The sequence below is a fragment of the Herpailurus yagouaroundi genome, unplaced genomic scaffold (assembly GCF_014898765.1).
Source record: "Herpailurus yagouaroundi ecotype Mexico unplaced genomic scaffold, PumYag 185, whole genome shotgun sequence".
Classification (NCBI taxonomy): domain Eukaryota; kingdom Metazoa; phylum Chordata; class Mammalia; order Carnivora; family Felidae; genus Herpailurus; species Herpailurus yagouaroundi.
The window spans coordinates 28,642,797-28,659,390 of record NW_024412416.1 but is presented as its reverse complement, the minus strand read 5'-3'; the positions used below and the strand labels follow the sequence as shown (position 1 = coordinate 28,659,390).

Sequence of the window (16,594 nt, the reverse complement as noted above, 5' to 3'; positions counted from 1 at the left end):
AAAAATACCAGACTATATTAGGATAAAACTACCTAATGCTACTTAATATTTTTTACAGGAATATAGTTCACCAAACATATTTCTTTGTTTCAGATGCAGAGAGAAAAAGCTTGTATACCCTGTTTCTGGAATCTGTACAGTCGCGTCTTCGACATGGAGAAGATTCCACTGCACAGGTCCTCACTGAGCAGCAGGCTACCAAAGAGAACCTAATTAAGATGCAGTCCATTGCTGAAAGGCATCTTGAACTGGATGATGTTCACGATCCCCTGCTGGCAATTAACTTTGCAAGGTGATACAAAGCTGCAAGATTTTAGATAATTGAAATGGCAGAATCTGTGCAGTATTTAGTAACTGTTAATTTCTGCTAGTTAGGGCTTTCCAGCCTTAAAAATAAAAACCTTTGTAGCTTATCCTTTCTAATGAATGGAATGCAAGAGGGCACTGTGTTCAATTTGGCCTCCTTGTTTGTGAAAGTCCATAGACTACCTTGTGTCCTACACCCATGGGGAGTTGCTGTTACTCATACAGAAGATACTTCTGAAAGTCTAGGTCTTGTGCAAGCATGTCACACATACACACACACACACACACACACACACGCACACACACACACACTGTACTTAAAATGTATCTTGGCCCTTAGGTGGTTTTAGGCGCACCATGCCTTACTGTCTAATGCATTGCCCTTATTCACCTCATATACTGCCTGAGACGCAGTGGCTAAAAAGACCTACTCAGTACTTGACCCTTAAGGCAGAAGTGGTTGAAAAACTGTTTCACTTAAAGGATATTTGGGGTGGGCGGGGGGAGTTTCTTTCTGTAATAGTTGGTAATTTTAAGACTAAAGGTAAAAATTGGACTCTGGAGTTTTGCTTTTAAGGGAATTCTGTTGATAGCAGCTCATAAAAAAAAAAAAAAAGACTCACGTTTTTATCCTAAAGGTTGTATTTGGAACAGAGTGACTTTCATGAGAAGTTTGCTGGTGAAGATATATGTGTGGATAGATCATCAGAATCTGTGACATGCCAGACTTTTGAGTTAACACTGAGATCTTGCCTCTATCCTCATATTGATAAGCAGTATCTCGAGTGCTGTGGAAACCTCATGCAAACTCTGAAAAAAGACTACAGGTATAAAGGAGTAGTTTAATTTTGGAAGTAGTCAGTAGTTTATTGCACTTTAAGAACAATTGAAATTATTTTAAAACCTATGTTTCAAGTTAATTTTTAATAAAGTAGGAAATGAGTATGCAATGAATAATTTTGAGAGAATCAACTAGCCATCTGTGTTTCACACCATTATGTTGTGAAATTTAATCCTTTATTTCTGAGACTCTACCCCGAAAGAAATACAGAAAAAGCTTGTTGCACAAAAATGCCCATCTGAAAGTTTGCTGTCAGAGGGAAGAACATGAAATTACTCAGTAATAGATGACCAGTTCTTTTTTTTTTTTTTTTTTTTCAACGTTTTTATTTATATTTGGGACAGAGAGAGACAGAGCATGAATGGGGGAGGGGCAGAGAGAGCGGGAGACACAGAATCGGAAACAGGTTCCAGGCTCCGAGCCATCAGCCCAGAGCCTGACGCGGGGCTCGAACTCACGGACCACGAGATCGCGACCTGGCTGAAGTCGGACGCTTAACCGACTGCGCCACCCAGGCGCCCCGACCAGTTCTTTAAATTATGGCATATCCATAAAAATGGCATATCCATATAAGCTTTGGCAAATCTGTCATGTATGAACTTTATAAAGTTTATGTTTCTCCAGAGTTTTAAATAATGTAAAATGTTCTTAAAGCTTAAAAAGGATATATAATATAGTGGGAACTATATTTTTTCAAATGCATAGAAAAAAAAAAGACTAGAAAGAAATATCCCAAATATTAACAGTAGAAATTCACTATGAATAGCAGGATTTGGACTGACTAGTTTGTTACACTTTTTTTTTTTTAAGTTTATTTTATTTATTTTGAGAGAGAGTGCGCGTGTGCGCAAGTAAGCAGGGGAGGGGCAGAGAGAGAGGGAGAGAAAATCCCAAGCGGGTTCTGCACTGTCAGCACAGAGCCTGATGTGGGACTCGAACCCATGAACTGTGAGATCATGACCTGAGCTGAAACCAAGTGTTGGACACTTAACTGACTGAGCCACACAGGAGCCCCTAGATGGTTACACTTTTTTTACTTTGGCCATCTTTCTACAGTGTTATAGAAAAGTAACATTTCTTTCTATTAAAGGCAAACATATACTATTTTTATTATTTTAAAAGTCTCTAAGAGGTATTAGTATTTTGGGATTTTTGTTTGTTTGTTTGTTGTATTTCTGTTTTTAGTAAATATAGAATGTAAAACTCTTTCAAAATTAGTAGTGTACAAAATCTGCTACTGATCTAAAATTCTGTCTCATGAGTGTAAGATCTTTCTGTAGCTTATTTTCTCTCCATTTAGATTGGTTGAGTACTTGCAGGCCATGAGAAATTTTTTCTTAATGGAAGGTGGAGATACCATGTATGACTTCTACACATCAATTTTTGATAAAATAAGAGAAAAGGAAACCTGGCAGAATGTGTCTTTTCTTAATGTTCAGCTTCAGGAAGCAGTAGGACAACGTTATCCTGAAGATAGTTCACGGTAAAATATATCACCTTTTTATTTTAAATAATATAAAACAATCCATGTGTAATAACTCCTCTGTGAATTCTTATATATATCATTTATTCCTCACACTAACCCTATGAATTTTAACATTATTTTTCATATTAGAAAACTGAGGCCGAAGGTAGCTACATGACTTAACCTACTAAGCAAGAAGTGATGATGAGCTGGTGCCATGTAGGCTGTCAGGGTCTGATGTCCTGCCTAATAGGACAGTGTTAGCCACTGGGTGTGGAATTTCTCTGCCCACTGGCCTCACCCTCCAGCCAAATGCACTGGCCTTCTTACATACGAGTCTTAGGCAGTGTTTTGAAACGAGCAAAATTCTCAGGGCCTGCTGAGGCCTGAGCTCTAGGCCTCATAGACCTTCACTTCTACCACATGCTGTTGGTCAAACCATGTCATAGGCCAGCTAGGTTCAGTGGTGGGAAATAGATTCCACCACTTAATGGGCAGAGTTGCATGTTTTCAAACTGTTAGGTGAGCTTATCCCCAACTGTGGAGCTAATCAACCCTTTCTCCCTGTCAGTATGCCTGCTGAACAACTCACCCAGGTCTGTGGGTTGGTGCCATCAAATCTTTGTGAAGCAAAGACTCATCTTGTACACTGCTTGGCAATCCTTTTTCCTGTTCCATGTCCCTGTTCAGCTCTCTTTCTCAGCTCCCTCAATGGTCCTTCAAAAGTAATAGTCATAATAATTAACATTACATGCCAGACAAAGCATTCTTTCTCTCACAACCACACCCAAGTTCCCAACCTACTACTTAGTAGATTATTTTTATTTTTAATTTCTTTTATTTTTGTCACTCTTATTACCTTTAATTCTTCTATAAAAGCAGAATTTTCATCAGTTATGTGGTTAGTAAAAGCAGGGTGTAACAGCTGGATTCTTTCCATAAGAAGTAATTGGTACCCAGCAATCCCCAGAGGGAGCTAGAGAAAGTTGTTTTTCACTACCAGCAGAAACTCATGAACTTGTTGTATTTAATATGTTGCAGTCTATTACAGTTATTTTTGTTGCTCAGACTGTCTCATTTTCACCCAGAGGGAGACCCTTCATTCAGCCCTAGTAATCTCAGAGAGCATTCTTACTTTCAGGACTAGATGTCCAGGCTTGTCTTGTGCACCTCCTGCTAGGAGCAGTAGTCCCATTTAATTGATGGCTTAAAAAGCCCTTGATCTGGTGCCAGAGTGTTCATCAGTATTGGATTGTCAGTACTTCTGGGCTTTCTCAGTTGACAGAGCTGGGAAATACGTAGGAAGAAAAAATCATAAGCTCATATTGATATTTCCAATTTATATTAAAGATTCATTTTTCACTTCTTTGATTTTCCTTTGTATTTCTTCCCTTGAGTGCTTACTAATACATTGATATAATTAATGGTTTTATTCTCTAAGTAACAGTTCCAAAGTGACAATAATAGCAACAAGCCCACTGAGAGTTTAAATTAATGCTTGTGATTGTTTTCTCTTCCTCTACTATCAAGCCATCAGAATACTGTATTTCAAGGTCACTTGGAATAATTCTCCATGTGATTATGCTACCAACTTAATGTAGGGTCAAGTTCATTTGTTTTAGTTTACTTTCTACTTTTAGGAATTTCTATTTCTGTTTCTTAAGTTAAAGTCATTGGTACAAAAGGAGATCTGTCTAGGGAGCTGCTTCTCATGAGAGGGCAAGCTTTTACTGTCTGGTTCATTTCTCAGCCTCATTTCTAGTATGTGTACACATATAGACACATCATGTTCTCTCTCCTACCACACTTTACATTTCAGGGATTCAGAATATTTCTGGTTTGCCCAAGAGCTATACTTTCCCTGCTTCATAGCTTCCTCCAGTTATGTGCACTTCCATTTGCATGGCCTGGCAATGGTCTGCTTTCCTACAAAGTCCTGCCTGGCTTGGATTGGTGTAGCACCCTATATCTGCTTTGTGATTTGCTCTGGGCTCTGAGGAGAGGGATTGACTTTCTTTCACCTGCTTGGCATGGTGATGACAAATAACGTATTCAGTTAGTGCCTTCTGAGTACTTAGTGGATACACATGTAACAAATTTATGGGCTAAAAAAATTCTGACTAGTGCCTGTGACATGGAATGAATTGGTTAATTTATAAGTCACATGCTACGTTTTCCATCTCTAGTTGTAAGGCTGCCTCCCCACCTCCATGATACACTTAAACCTTCCATGGTCTGCATTCCAGTTTCATCACTTGGTGCCCCTATAATTGTGGGAGAGTTACATCATTTCCTAGTCTTCTGACAGGACTACTCTGAGGATTAAATGAGTAAGGGCACTTAAGTGCCCACGTAGTGCCTGGTGCAAGGACATTTCCTTGCATATTTGTTGATTATTTCTAGTGAGGGTTACTTTCAAAGCATCATTAGGAAAGAATGGATGAAGCAGTGTGCAACACCTTTGCTTTGGAAGCAGACCCCATTCTTGTTAACACACTTGCATACACACTCTTCAAGGCAAGGAGAGCAACCTCCCCCCCATTATCTTCAGCAGAGTGTCCATCTTCTGAGCCTGTAGCCTGAATTTTATCCCAATTAAGCACCCAACCTATTACCATTATATTTTCTTCCCCAACTTCATCTTTTTTCCTAATTAACTTACTACACTTAAGAGTCTTTTTTTCATAGCTAAACCCATTGTTTAAAAACTTTGCCCCTCTTCTAAAACCAAATTCTTATTCTGGAATATAGGCTAGAAAATAGCACTTTATTTAAATATTTACATTCCTTTTATGAAATATGTCTTCTTTGAAATATGTAAATAAAATAAATGGTAAAATGCTAGTGGTTTTTTAGAGTTTTTTTTTATGTGAGCATAGAATTTTCAAACTAAAACTGAAATTTCTTTATCTAGTCTGTCTATATCTTATGAAAATGTTGACACAACTAAGAAGAAACTCCCTGTTCATATCTTAGATGGTCTAACCTTGAGCTACAAGGTATGTGCTAATACATTTAGTAAGAACATTGTTTTCTATTAAAATTATAATGTGCAAGTAATAGGTTACTTTCTACTCTAATTTTCTGTTTTTGTTTTCATAGATCCCATGGCCTGTGGATATTGTTATAAGTTTGGAATGTCAGAAAATTTATAATCAGGTGTTCCTTCTCTTATTGCAGATAAAATGGGCAAAATATAGTCTGGATGTTTTACTATTCGGTGGTAAGGTTTGTTTGCAACAGATAAATTATAATTTAATTTTAGCCCTGAAAAAAAGAAGTAGGTGATCTTTGGTCATTTTTTATGTATATACAAGTGCCCAGATGACAAGTATTTATAGTAACAGTTTTACAGATGTCAGAATTAACTTCCCTGAATGAAATACCAGGGAATTAGTACTGCAGTCAACCTGAAATATAGCAACTTGATTAGGAATTCAGCCAGAATAAATATTCTTAAATTATGCAAAAATTTTTAATGACAAGTTATTGGGACTTTGCATTTAAATTTAAATGACAGTGATAATCAAGGTGATATGGGGGAACTTTTCACTGCTTTACCTTCCAGAGACACTGAAGGCATGGTCCCTGATGTGACTCCTGTAGAGTGCCCTTTGCGGGTTGATGATGACACCAGAAGTCCCACCCCTGTGCAGTGGTATGGGTGGGGCCTGAGTAGATGTTCTTCCCACCTACTCTGATTTTGCATCTTATGCAGAGCTAACTAGTACTGCTGGAAAACCACAGTTCAGAGAAGGACTTTTATGTGAAGAAGACACAACTGTTCAATTTGGACCACAGAAGGAAACAGTAAGACAACAGATTCATCGTATGTTCCTCTTGAGAGTGAAGCTCATGCACTTTGTGAACAGCTTACACAACTACATTATGACCAGGGTTTGTGTCTGGATTACTTGTGATATATTTATAGGTAAAAAGCCCACAAAATACTTGTAGACTGTAAGTGTGAAAATAGCACATATGAAATATTTGATCATAAAATAACATGGCGGTGGAGGGAAATATTTTTTTAAACATTCCACAGAATGTGTATCTTGAGACTCCTGTCCCTCCTGTCCAGCAGCCTCTTGGAAGAGGCATACCCAGAGCTCCTCTTTTGGAATCTCCTTTAGAACTTGTAGTATAGCCCTCTAAACTTTATTAGTGGTTAACAGATCTGCCCCTGGAAAATGGCTTCAAATTTTAATAACAGCCAAAAAATCTGTCAGGCTAGTGTGGTATATAAGGAGATAGATGCAGCCAGATTATTTTTTTTCTTAAAAACAAGAGGCAACTCATTACAAAGTATGTGAAACTACTCTCTTACACATCTTAAAACCAGATCTAGAGGAAGTCTGGAAGAAGAGTTCAGATATTTGAATAGTGGCAGTGTTGTTGGAAGACAGTACTCATTTGGGATTTTTTTTTTTTTTTTTTAACGTTTATTTATTTTTGCGACAGAGAGAGAGCATGAACGGGGGAGGGTCAGATAGAGGGAGACACAGAATCTGAAACAGGCTCCAGGCTCTGAGCTGTCAGCACAGAGCCTGACGCAGGGCTCAAACTCACGGACCGCGAGATCATGACCTGAGCCGAAGTCGGCCGCTTAACCAACTGAGCCACCCAGGCGCCCCCTCATTTGGGATTTTAAATGGTTGCTTTAAAAAACTAATTTGTAGTCATTCTGGTATAGAAGCTCTGAAACTCATTTTATTTGAAAGAATTGAAACTTTGAAGCCTGTGTTTTAGACATGATGCATATGGCAGAGGTACTCTCTGTTTACCATGCATTAGTGGCCTTCAGAGGGCCAGCCTTAAGCCCTTAATTATTGAGAGTAATTGGTAGTTTAATTTTTTGCTTAATTTGTTTCTTGTTTTCTAGTTGAAGAACATCTGTGCTGCTTTTAAAGAAAGACCAGTATATAAACATTGGGACTTAAAAAAAAAAAAGAAACATATAAATTCAATTTACCTGATAATTGTTGTTGTTGTTATTGTTGTTTTTTTTTTAATCAGTGCATTTGTCCCTCCCCACCAGAAACAGTCTGCTAGTCCAAAGTAAGGCATTCATTTACCATGCAAATGGATTTCCTAAAGGACTGGCATCTACCATTATTCTAGGATAAGAATTTCAACCTTTAAAGAAGGTACTTTGTGAGTTTTACAGTTGTAATTATTGAAGAAAGAATTTGAGAGGAGTAGAAGAGGTTGGTAATAAGTTTTGTGTCTGGCATACAAGTCCTCAAAGAAGTCTGCTGATTAAACTTTTCATCTTTCTCTTCCAAGATTCTTCACAGTACAGGACTAGAGTTTCAACATCAAGTCGAGGAAGCCAAGGATTTAGATCAGTTGATTAAAATTCACTATAGATATTTGTCCACCATCCATGATCGATGCTTGCTGAGAGAAAAGGTACATGAGATGTCACCTGCAGATTTGGCCAGTTGAGGCAGGAAGGAAGCTGGTCAAGGGAGGTTGTCTCTGTATTTTGGAATTTTAAGGATATTCGTTACGAAATGACCAGGTCAAATGAAGTATGTGTACTATACTACTAGAAATTATACCTGAGAGAAACAAATGAGAACTGTATTGTGATCATCTGCACCCTGCTCTGTGCTTGGATTCAATTGGAAAATTGTGTCTGCAGTTGTGGAATAATAGTGTTTTAGTCAGGAAGTACATCCAGCTTAGTGAGAATATATGGGATTAAGTCAATTTATAGCCATTGGAATTACTTACTCCCTTTCGTTGGTGAACTTAAATGGCCATCCCAGGAAATGGTCACTTGCTTTGTTGGTCAGACTCTGCTGGTAATACTCCCGGTATCATAGGTGCATTAGATGTGTGACCTGATTCCATATCTGATTCCAAGTGCACTTATTCAGAGCCTAGTACCCTTCTTTATTTGATTCAAGGCAGTCTTTTAAAGTGTTGGTGTCAGTATCCAAACATAGTTACAGAGCCTGTGTTCTCTCTGTGGCTTTGATCTCCAGGTCAGTTTTGTGAAAGAAGCCATCATGAAGGTACTGAATTTGGCTCTCATGTTTGCGGATGGTTGGCAAGCAGGCCTAGGGGCATGGCAGTAAGTATGTAGCTTGTGACCATTTCAGCTTCCCTTTTAACTGGCTTCTTTCTGGAAGCCTTTTTTTTTTTTTTTTTTTTTTTTAAAGTAAGCTCTATGCCTAACATGGGGCTTGAACTCATGACCCTGAGATCAAGAGTCACATGCTCTACCAACTGAGCCAGTGAGCCACCCCACTAATGAGAGGAAGAAGAAATGCCTTTTTTTAAAAAATGCATTCTGGGAGCCTTTTTTCTCAATCTTGGCAATATATCATATATCACTTATATTTAAGGGAAGAATTGAATGTGTTCACCTTAACTAGGCAGCATCAAGAAAGTGCAATTTTTTAAGAACGGTAAAACCAGAAAAATATGAAAATTTAAATTAGAACAAATAAATATTCTTAGGTTGCATTCATGTATTCTTGTATAGGTTTTATTAATTATGAATTTCAAACATATACAGAAGTAGAGAGAACTGCGTAACAAACCCTGGTTGCCCATCACCCCATTTCAGCAGTTACCAGCAATGACCAGTTCTGTTTTGTGTTTACCACATACCCCTGTTCGTACTTGCTGAATCATTTTAAAGCAAATTCTGGATGTTACGGTAGATTATAGTCCAGAGTCCCATAGAAAGACAGATGCCCTGAAGTCAGAGTACAGTTGTGGAGCTCAGAGCTTGTTGCTCTTCCTATGTAGAGTGCCATCCTCTACTGTTAACCTGAATGTACAGTTCAGTAGCTTGTCCTTGTCTTGTTCATAAAATTAATGTAATGATGATGCCTCTGTTACTTCTCAGAAATAAAAATACAAGTCTGGTTGACTGGGCTGTTGAAATAATAGCTTGTACTAGTCAGTAAAAAGGGGAGAGTTTATGATTTAATTTAAAATCTTAGTCTATGGCTATATCATTCTATGGCTGTGTCTACAGTCTTTGTATGAAGAAACTAAGAGTGTAGGTAAAATTCATAATTGAAATATTATGAAAAAGGATGAAAATAAAAGTCTTATTTGTTTTATTATGGGTGTCTCAAAGTGTGTAAAGAACATTTTTCTTTCCATATCACTGTGAGATGGAGGAGAAAATAATAACACTCCTGCATATGCTTGGCTAAAATTGAACTGTTTCAGTTTCTTCAATAAGTAAATTGTGAAGACAAAAACAGGGAGTGAGGAGGACTTAAGCATATCAGCCATTACAGTTTATGGAAATTAATTGGTCCTGATTCAGACTTGAAGCAGAAGAGTGAAAAATTGCAAAAGCGATGTGAAATTCAAAAGCTGACTGGTTATTTGATGATATTAAAAAATCATTAAGTGGGGCGCCTGGGTGGCGCAGTCGGTTAAGCGTCCGACTTCAGCCAGGTCACGATCTCTCGGTCCGTGAGTTCGAGCCCCGCGTCGGACTCTGGGCTGATGGCTCAGAGCCTGGAGCCTGTTTCCGATTCTGTGTCTCCCTCTCTCTCTCTGCCCCTCCCCCGTTCATGCTCTGTCTCTCTCTGTCCCAAAAATAAATAAACGTTGAAAAAACATTAAAAAATAAATAAATAAAAAATCATTAAGTATTTTCAAGAAAATGGTATTGTGGCTGTTTTAAAAGGAGTCTTTATCTTTATATACACACTGAAATATTTATGACTGAAGGGCTGTGATGTTTCAAATGTGCTTCACAGTGTGGCAGGGCTGGGCTGTGCTGAAGCTGGATGTGGGCATGTGAGTGTCCTCTGCGTTCTCTTCTAATGTATGTTCTAATATAGGGTTTTGTATCTTTAATGTATTTTTTGTTTCAAAAAGAAGATATGCTTGTGAAAAGTGAAAATACGGAAATGTGTAATGTAAAAGGGAACACCCCCAGTCATCCCAACTCCAGAATTCAATGCGACCCCACAACAGCACAGTTTTATGTGTTAATAACTCTTTCCTTCAAACATTTGGAAAGCTTTTATTTTGAAGTGGGGCAGGAAATTTTCTATTTTATAATCTTTAGACTTAGGAAATTTAGCGAAAGTACATTTGAAATTATCCCAAAGATATTTTGTAGCCTATGTATTAACACTTTATGCACTTATTTAAGTTAAAATTTACTTTCTTTCCTAGAATGGAATCTATAGAGAAAATGGAGTCTGATTTTAAAAACTGCCATATGTTTATTGTAACCATTTTAAACAAAGCTGTCTGTAGAGGATCCTTTCCCCATCGTGAGTATACCATGTTAAAATAATTTTTACTGCTTTTATATTTTCTTGTAGCTAAGTCTGCATGTTCTTGCTTTGGTACTAATCTCATGAAAAATTATAACTTTTCACCATTTCAAACCTGGAAAGTCCCTCAGCATTTGTGCCATGCTTTGACTTGTTTTTTCAGAATTACAGTTGGTGAGTGAATATGAGATGTAAAACACTGAGACTAAAGATACTGCTTTTTACTATGTGATTTGGTATACCAGTGGATTCCTAGAACCATTATTAGGTAAAGCAGAAGGCAAAATAGATCTCAGTCATACTTTACATTTATACGTAGCCTTTGTAACTATTCCTTTCAAAAGATAGGCATTTTTTTTAGCAATTTGAAAAATTCCCATGGCTGCCTCTTACACAGGAAAGTGCAAGCATGACAGTTCAGAATGCAGTGTGAAGCACAGAGATTGTGTCACAAAAAGAGAGCTGTTTCATCTGTAGAACAAAGGCAAACTAGATATTTGTATTTGTAGAACAAATATCTAAACTAAAAGCTCTTTGCACAGTCTTTTTTTTCAAGTGGATAAAACAGTGCATTTTATTTTAATAAAAAATATTTTTTAAATGTAGTTATATAAAAAATGTTTGAGTTAAATGAAGCCAGAATTTATTTTGACCATGAAAAATTGTTCTGTGGACTAGATAAACCAAATAACGTACTTTGTTTTCTTTCTAATACATTTTTCCCCCAGAATTGCCTTTACTCAATTGCTTAGTTTTCTGTGAAACTTTGTTGTAGTTTTTAACATGTTCAAAATCTGTCACACATCAAACAGTATTTTCTCAGTGCTTCAATATAGCTTATCTGTCTGGTTTTTAATTTACATCCAAGTTAGCATATAGTGCAACAGTGATTTCAGGAGCAGATTCCTTAATGGGTCTTACCCTTTTAGCCCATCCCCCCTCCTAAAACCCCTCCAGCAACTCTCTGTTCTCCATATTTATGAGTCTCTTTTGTTTTGTTCCCCTCCCTGTTTTTATATTATTTTTGCTTCCCTTATAGTCCTCTGTTTTGTATCTTAAAGTCCTCATATGAGTGAAGTCATATGATATTTGTCTTTCTCTAATTTCGCTTAGTATAGTGACCTCTAGTTCCATCCACATAGTTGCAAATGGCAAGATTTCATTCTTTTTGATTGCCGGGTAATACTCCATTGTATATATACACCACATCTTCTTTATCCATTCATCTGTCTGTGGACATTTGGGCTCTTTCCATACTTTGGCTATTGTCAATAGTGCTGCTATAAACATGGGGGTGCATGTGCCCCTTTGAAACAGCATACCTGTATCCCTTGGATAAAACCTAATAGTGCAATTGCTGGGTTGTAGGGTAGTTCTGTTTTTAATGTTTTGAGGAAACTCCATACCGTTTTCCAGAGTGGCTGCACCAGTTTGCATTCCCGTCTTTACACAGCCTTTTTATTTTTTTTTGGAAAAGTACACAGGGTTAATCTCTTCCTTTTTTCTACGTATTCCAATTATAATGTACTAATTAAGAGTAGCTGAACATTTAAAAAAATACTGTTAGAAATGTGTTAGAGGAAACATTGATGCATTTGTCCATTTTTGCATTGGGTGATTGTTATGCAAGTTTGTTATGAACTGACTCCAAATTCTGTGACATAGCGGACAAGAGTGATTTGTTCAGTGAAATGCCCAGATTTTTTGTTTTCAAAATTAAAATGATCTGAAATAGAAATAAATCATACTCTTTCAATTTGTATTTAATAGTTATCATTTTATTGTACATTTAAAGTAATCAATATATTAATTAAAAGTAGAAAAGTCTAAATACTTTCAATTCTGAAATCATTGAGACCTTATTCAGACATTTTCAAATATTTAAACCTATTTTTTTAACCTTATTTTTATTCTTTCCACAGTGGAATCTCTAGCACTGTCACTCATGGCTGGCATGGAACAAAGTTAAATATCTTTATTGTATTATATACCTCAGATTTGATCTTCATACATATAATTCCACTATATGCACCTGAGGAGTGGAAATCTCTATTTTGATTTATTTTGAAAACTGTTGTCTACTGTCTAAACAAGTACATTTGTAGGTATTTTCTTTGGAGATTGTTGGATAGTATATAAATTTATGTGTATAAAATTGTATCAATAAAGTGTATATAGGCTGTTTACACTTATATTTCCTACCATAAGCTATAGATTTATGGTGAATTATGTGAATTATGTCATTTTGAAATGCAATTATTGCTATTAAAAATAAAGCATTTTAGGGGCGCCTGGGTGGCGCAGTCGGTTAAGCGTCCGACTTCAGCCAGGTCACGATCTCGCGGTCCATGAGTTCGAGCCCCACATCGGGCTCTGGGCTGATGGCTCAGAACCTGGAGCCTGTTTCCGATTCCGTGTCTCCCTCTCTCTCTGCCCCTCCCCCGTTCATGCTCTGTCTCTCTCTGTCCCAAAAATAAATAAACGTTGAAAAAAAAATTTTTAAATAAAAAAATTAAAAAAAAAAAAATAAAGCATTTTAAATTCTTCTATTCTCCTTTTACTCAGTCACAGAAGTATTTTTTTTGTTTTGTTTTGATTTGAAAGTAAGAAAATGTGTGTATATGGGGGAGAGGCAAAGGGAAAGGGAGAGAGAGAATCTTTTAAAGTTTATTTACTCATTTTGAGAGAGCGCAAGCCAGGGAAAAGGCAGAGAACAGAGCCTGATGTGGGACTTGATCTCACAACCCTAGGATCATGACCTGGGCCAAAATCAACAAGCTCAACAGACTGAGCCACCCAGGTACCTCCAGAAGTTTTTTTTGTTTCTGTTTTTAATTTTTTTAATGTTTATTATTTTGAGAGAGAGAGACAAAGCATGACCAGGGGAGGGACAGAGAGAGGGAGACACAGAATCTGAAGCAGGCTCCAGGCTCTGAGATGTCAGCACAGAGCCCAACATGGTGCTCGAACTCACGGGCGGAGAGATCATGACCTGAGCCCAAGTCGGATGCTTAACTGAGCCACCCAGGTGCCCCTGGAAGTGTTTCATATAGAGTTTTACATGCTGTTTTCCCTAAGTTTGTCCTGTATTTGGCTGTCAGAAAAATGTATTTTTATTTGCCTGGGAAGTTTCAAAATGGAAAATAGCTTTAATCAATATCAATAAATGTAAAAGCCAACTTCACTTAGGGCCAACTGTTGACACATACATTGACAATTCTGAGCAATTCGTGTGAACTGGCCAGTTATATCTTAAATAAAATTATGCTTCCTATTTAAATGTTCCACATTTTCCTTGTAGATTTCTTGGCATGTCTCTAGTACTTACGACTTAACACTATATATAAGTGGTATATATACCACTTTTTTTTTTTAAATATAATTTATTGTCAGGTTAGCTAACATACAGTGTATACAGTGTGCTCTTGGCTTCGGGAGTAGATTCCCATGATTCATCACTTACATACAACACCCAGTGTTCATCCCAAAAAGTGCCCTTCTCAATGCCCATCACCCATTTTCCCCTCCCTCTTGCCTCCCCCCCCCCCCCATTAACCCTCAGGTTGTTTCGTGTATTCAAGAACCTTTTATGGTTTGCCTCCCTCTGTAACCTTTTTTTTCCTTTCCCGTCCCCCATAGGTGTCTGTTAAATTTCTCAAATTCCACATATGAATGAAAATATATCTGTCTTTTCCTGACTGACTTATTTCACTTAGCATAATATCCTTCAGTTCCATCCACATTGTTGCAAATGGCAAGATTTCATTCTTTTTTGTTACCAGGTAGTATTCCATTGTTTATATATACCACATCTTTATCCATTCATCAGTTGATGGACATCTGGGCTCTTCCCATAATTTGGCTATTGTTGATACCACTGCTATAAACATTGGGGTACACATGCCCCTGTGAATCAGCACTCCTATTTCCTTTGGATAAATTTCTAGTAGTGCTATTACTGGATCATACAGTAATTCCATTTTTTGAGGAGGCTCCACACTGTTTTCCAGAGTGGTTGCACCAGTTTGTGTTCCCACCAAGAGTGCAAAAGGTTTCCCCTTTCTCCATATCCTCACCAATATCTGTTACCTGAGCTGTTAATTTTAGCCATTCCAACAGGTGTGAGGTAGTATCAATGTGGTTTTGATTTGTATTTTGCTGATGATGAGCAATGTTGAGCATCTTTTCATGGGTCTGTTGGCCATGTGAATGTCTTCTTTGGAAAAGTGTCTATTCATGTCTTCTGCCCATGTCTCCACTGGGTTGTTTTTCAGGTGTTGAGTTTGGTAAGTTCTTTATAGATTTTGGATACTAACCCTTTACCTGATCTGTCATTTGCAAATATCTTCTCCCATTCTGCTGATTGCCTTTTACTTTTGTTGGTTGTTTCCTTTGCTATGCAGAAGCTTTTTTTCTTAATGAGATACCAATAGTTCACTTTTGCTTTTATTTTCCTTGCCTTCAGGAACATGTCAAGTAAGAAGTTGCTGTGTCTGAGGTCAAAGAAGTTGTTGCCTGTTTTCTCCTCTAGGATTTTGATGGTTTTCTGTCTCACGTTTAGGTCTTTTATCCATTTTGAGTTTATTTTTGTGTATGGTGTAAGAAAGTTATATATCAGTTATTTTTAAAAGCATCCTTAACCCCAAGTATCCTCAGAGCTGAGCATCAGGGACCCTCTGCCTTTAGATACAATCTCAGTCATCTTGCAGCATCAGCATTTCCTGCATGCAGATGGCAAAGTCTGGTAATAATGCCTCCTGGGTGATAGCCAAGGTCTGGAGCTTTACTCTGAAGTCTTGGTGAGGATGCCTTCAGACAGAAGATGAACAGCTGCTTCCATGTCTCAAGAAAATACTCCAGTATAACCTAACAGTTGTAAGATATGTGAAGGTTTTTGTGATCTGGTCCCATCAAGTGAAAACATTCTTCCATTAGAGCAGTCATGATGAACTTGAGTTTTAAACAATGATGGGCTGACTCTTTTGGTAAAGTTTTTTATACAGGCATACCTCAGAGATAATCATGGGCTCAGTTCCAGTCTACAGCAATGAAGCAAATTTCACAATAAAGCAAGTCAAATTAATTTTTTCGTTTCCCAATTTGTATAAAAGTTATGTTTTTTACACTATTCTGTATCTGTTAAGTGTGTAATAGCATTATGTCTTTAAAAATCTATGTTAATTTTTGGGGCGCCTGGGTGGCTCAGTCGGTTGAGGGGCCAACTTCGGCTCAGGTCATGATCTCGCGGTCCATGAGTTCGAGCCCCATGTCGGGCTCTGTGCTGACGGCTTAGAGCCTGGAGCCTGTTTCAGATTCTGTGTCTCCCTCTCTCTGACCCTCCGCCATTCATGCTCTGTCTGTCTCTGTCTCAAAAATAAACGTTAAAAAAAATTTTTTTTTTAAATCTGTGTTAATTTAAAAAAATTTTTTTTCAACATTTATTTATTTTTGGGACAGAGAGAGACAGAGCATGAACGGGGGAGGAGCAGAGAGAGAGAGGGAGACACAGAATCGGAAACAGGCTCCAGGCTCTGAGCCATCAGCCCAGAGCCTGATGCGGGGCTCGAACTCACGGACCGCAAGATCGTGACCTGGCTGAAGTCGGACGCTTAACCAACTGCGCCACCCAGGCGCCCCATAAATCTGTGTTAATTTTAAAATACTTTATGGTTGGGGCGCCTGGGTGGCGCAGTCGGTTAAGCGTCCGACTTCAGG

At 37.8% G+C, this 16,594-nt stretch overlaps 1 protein-coding gene across 11 annotated transcripts in view; it reads left to right on the top strand.

Annotated features, from left to right (window-relative positions):
- TUBGCP5 (tubulin gamma complex component 5) overlaps positions 1-13,163 on the top strand; it is a 69,660-nt gene extending 56,497 nt beyond the window's left edge. For 8 of the 11 annotated variants that reach the window (XM_040493905.1, XM_040493904.1, XM_040493903.1 and 5 more), the window contains 10 exons: positions 94-292; positions 945-1,133; positions 2,448-2,630; positions 5,527-5,611; positions 5,715-5,835; positions 6,331-6,509; positions 7,899-8,024; positions 8,606-8,694; positions 10,776-10,876; positions 12,802-13,163. In XM_040493905.1, the coding sequence (XP_040349839.1) occupies positions 94-292; positions 945-1,133; positions 2,448-2,630; positions 5,527-5,611; positions 5,715-5,835; positions 6,331-6,509; positions 7,899-8,024; positions 8,606-8,694; positions 10,776-10,876; positions 12,802-12,848 (1,319 nt within the window). In that variant the 3' untranslated portion in view covers positions 12,849-13,163. Of the gene's footprint in view, positions 1-93; positions 293-944; positions 1,134-2,447; positions 2,631-5,526; positions 5,612-5,714; positions 5,836-6,330; positions 6,510-7,650; positions 8,025-8,605; positions 8,695-10,775; positions 10,877-12,801 lie in introns of those variants that run through there. The other 3 variants (XM_040493902.1, XR_005796294.1, XM_040493906.1) reach the window with 3 other exon arrangements.
- The last annotated feature ends 3,431 nt before the right edge of the window (positions 13,164-16,594 follow it).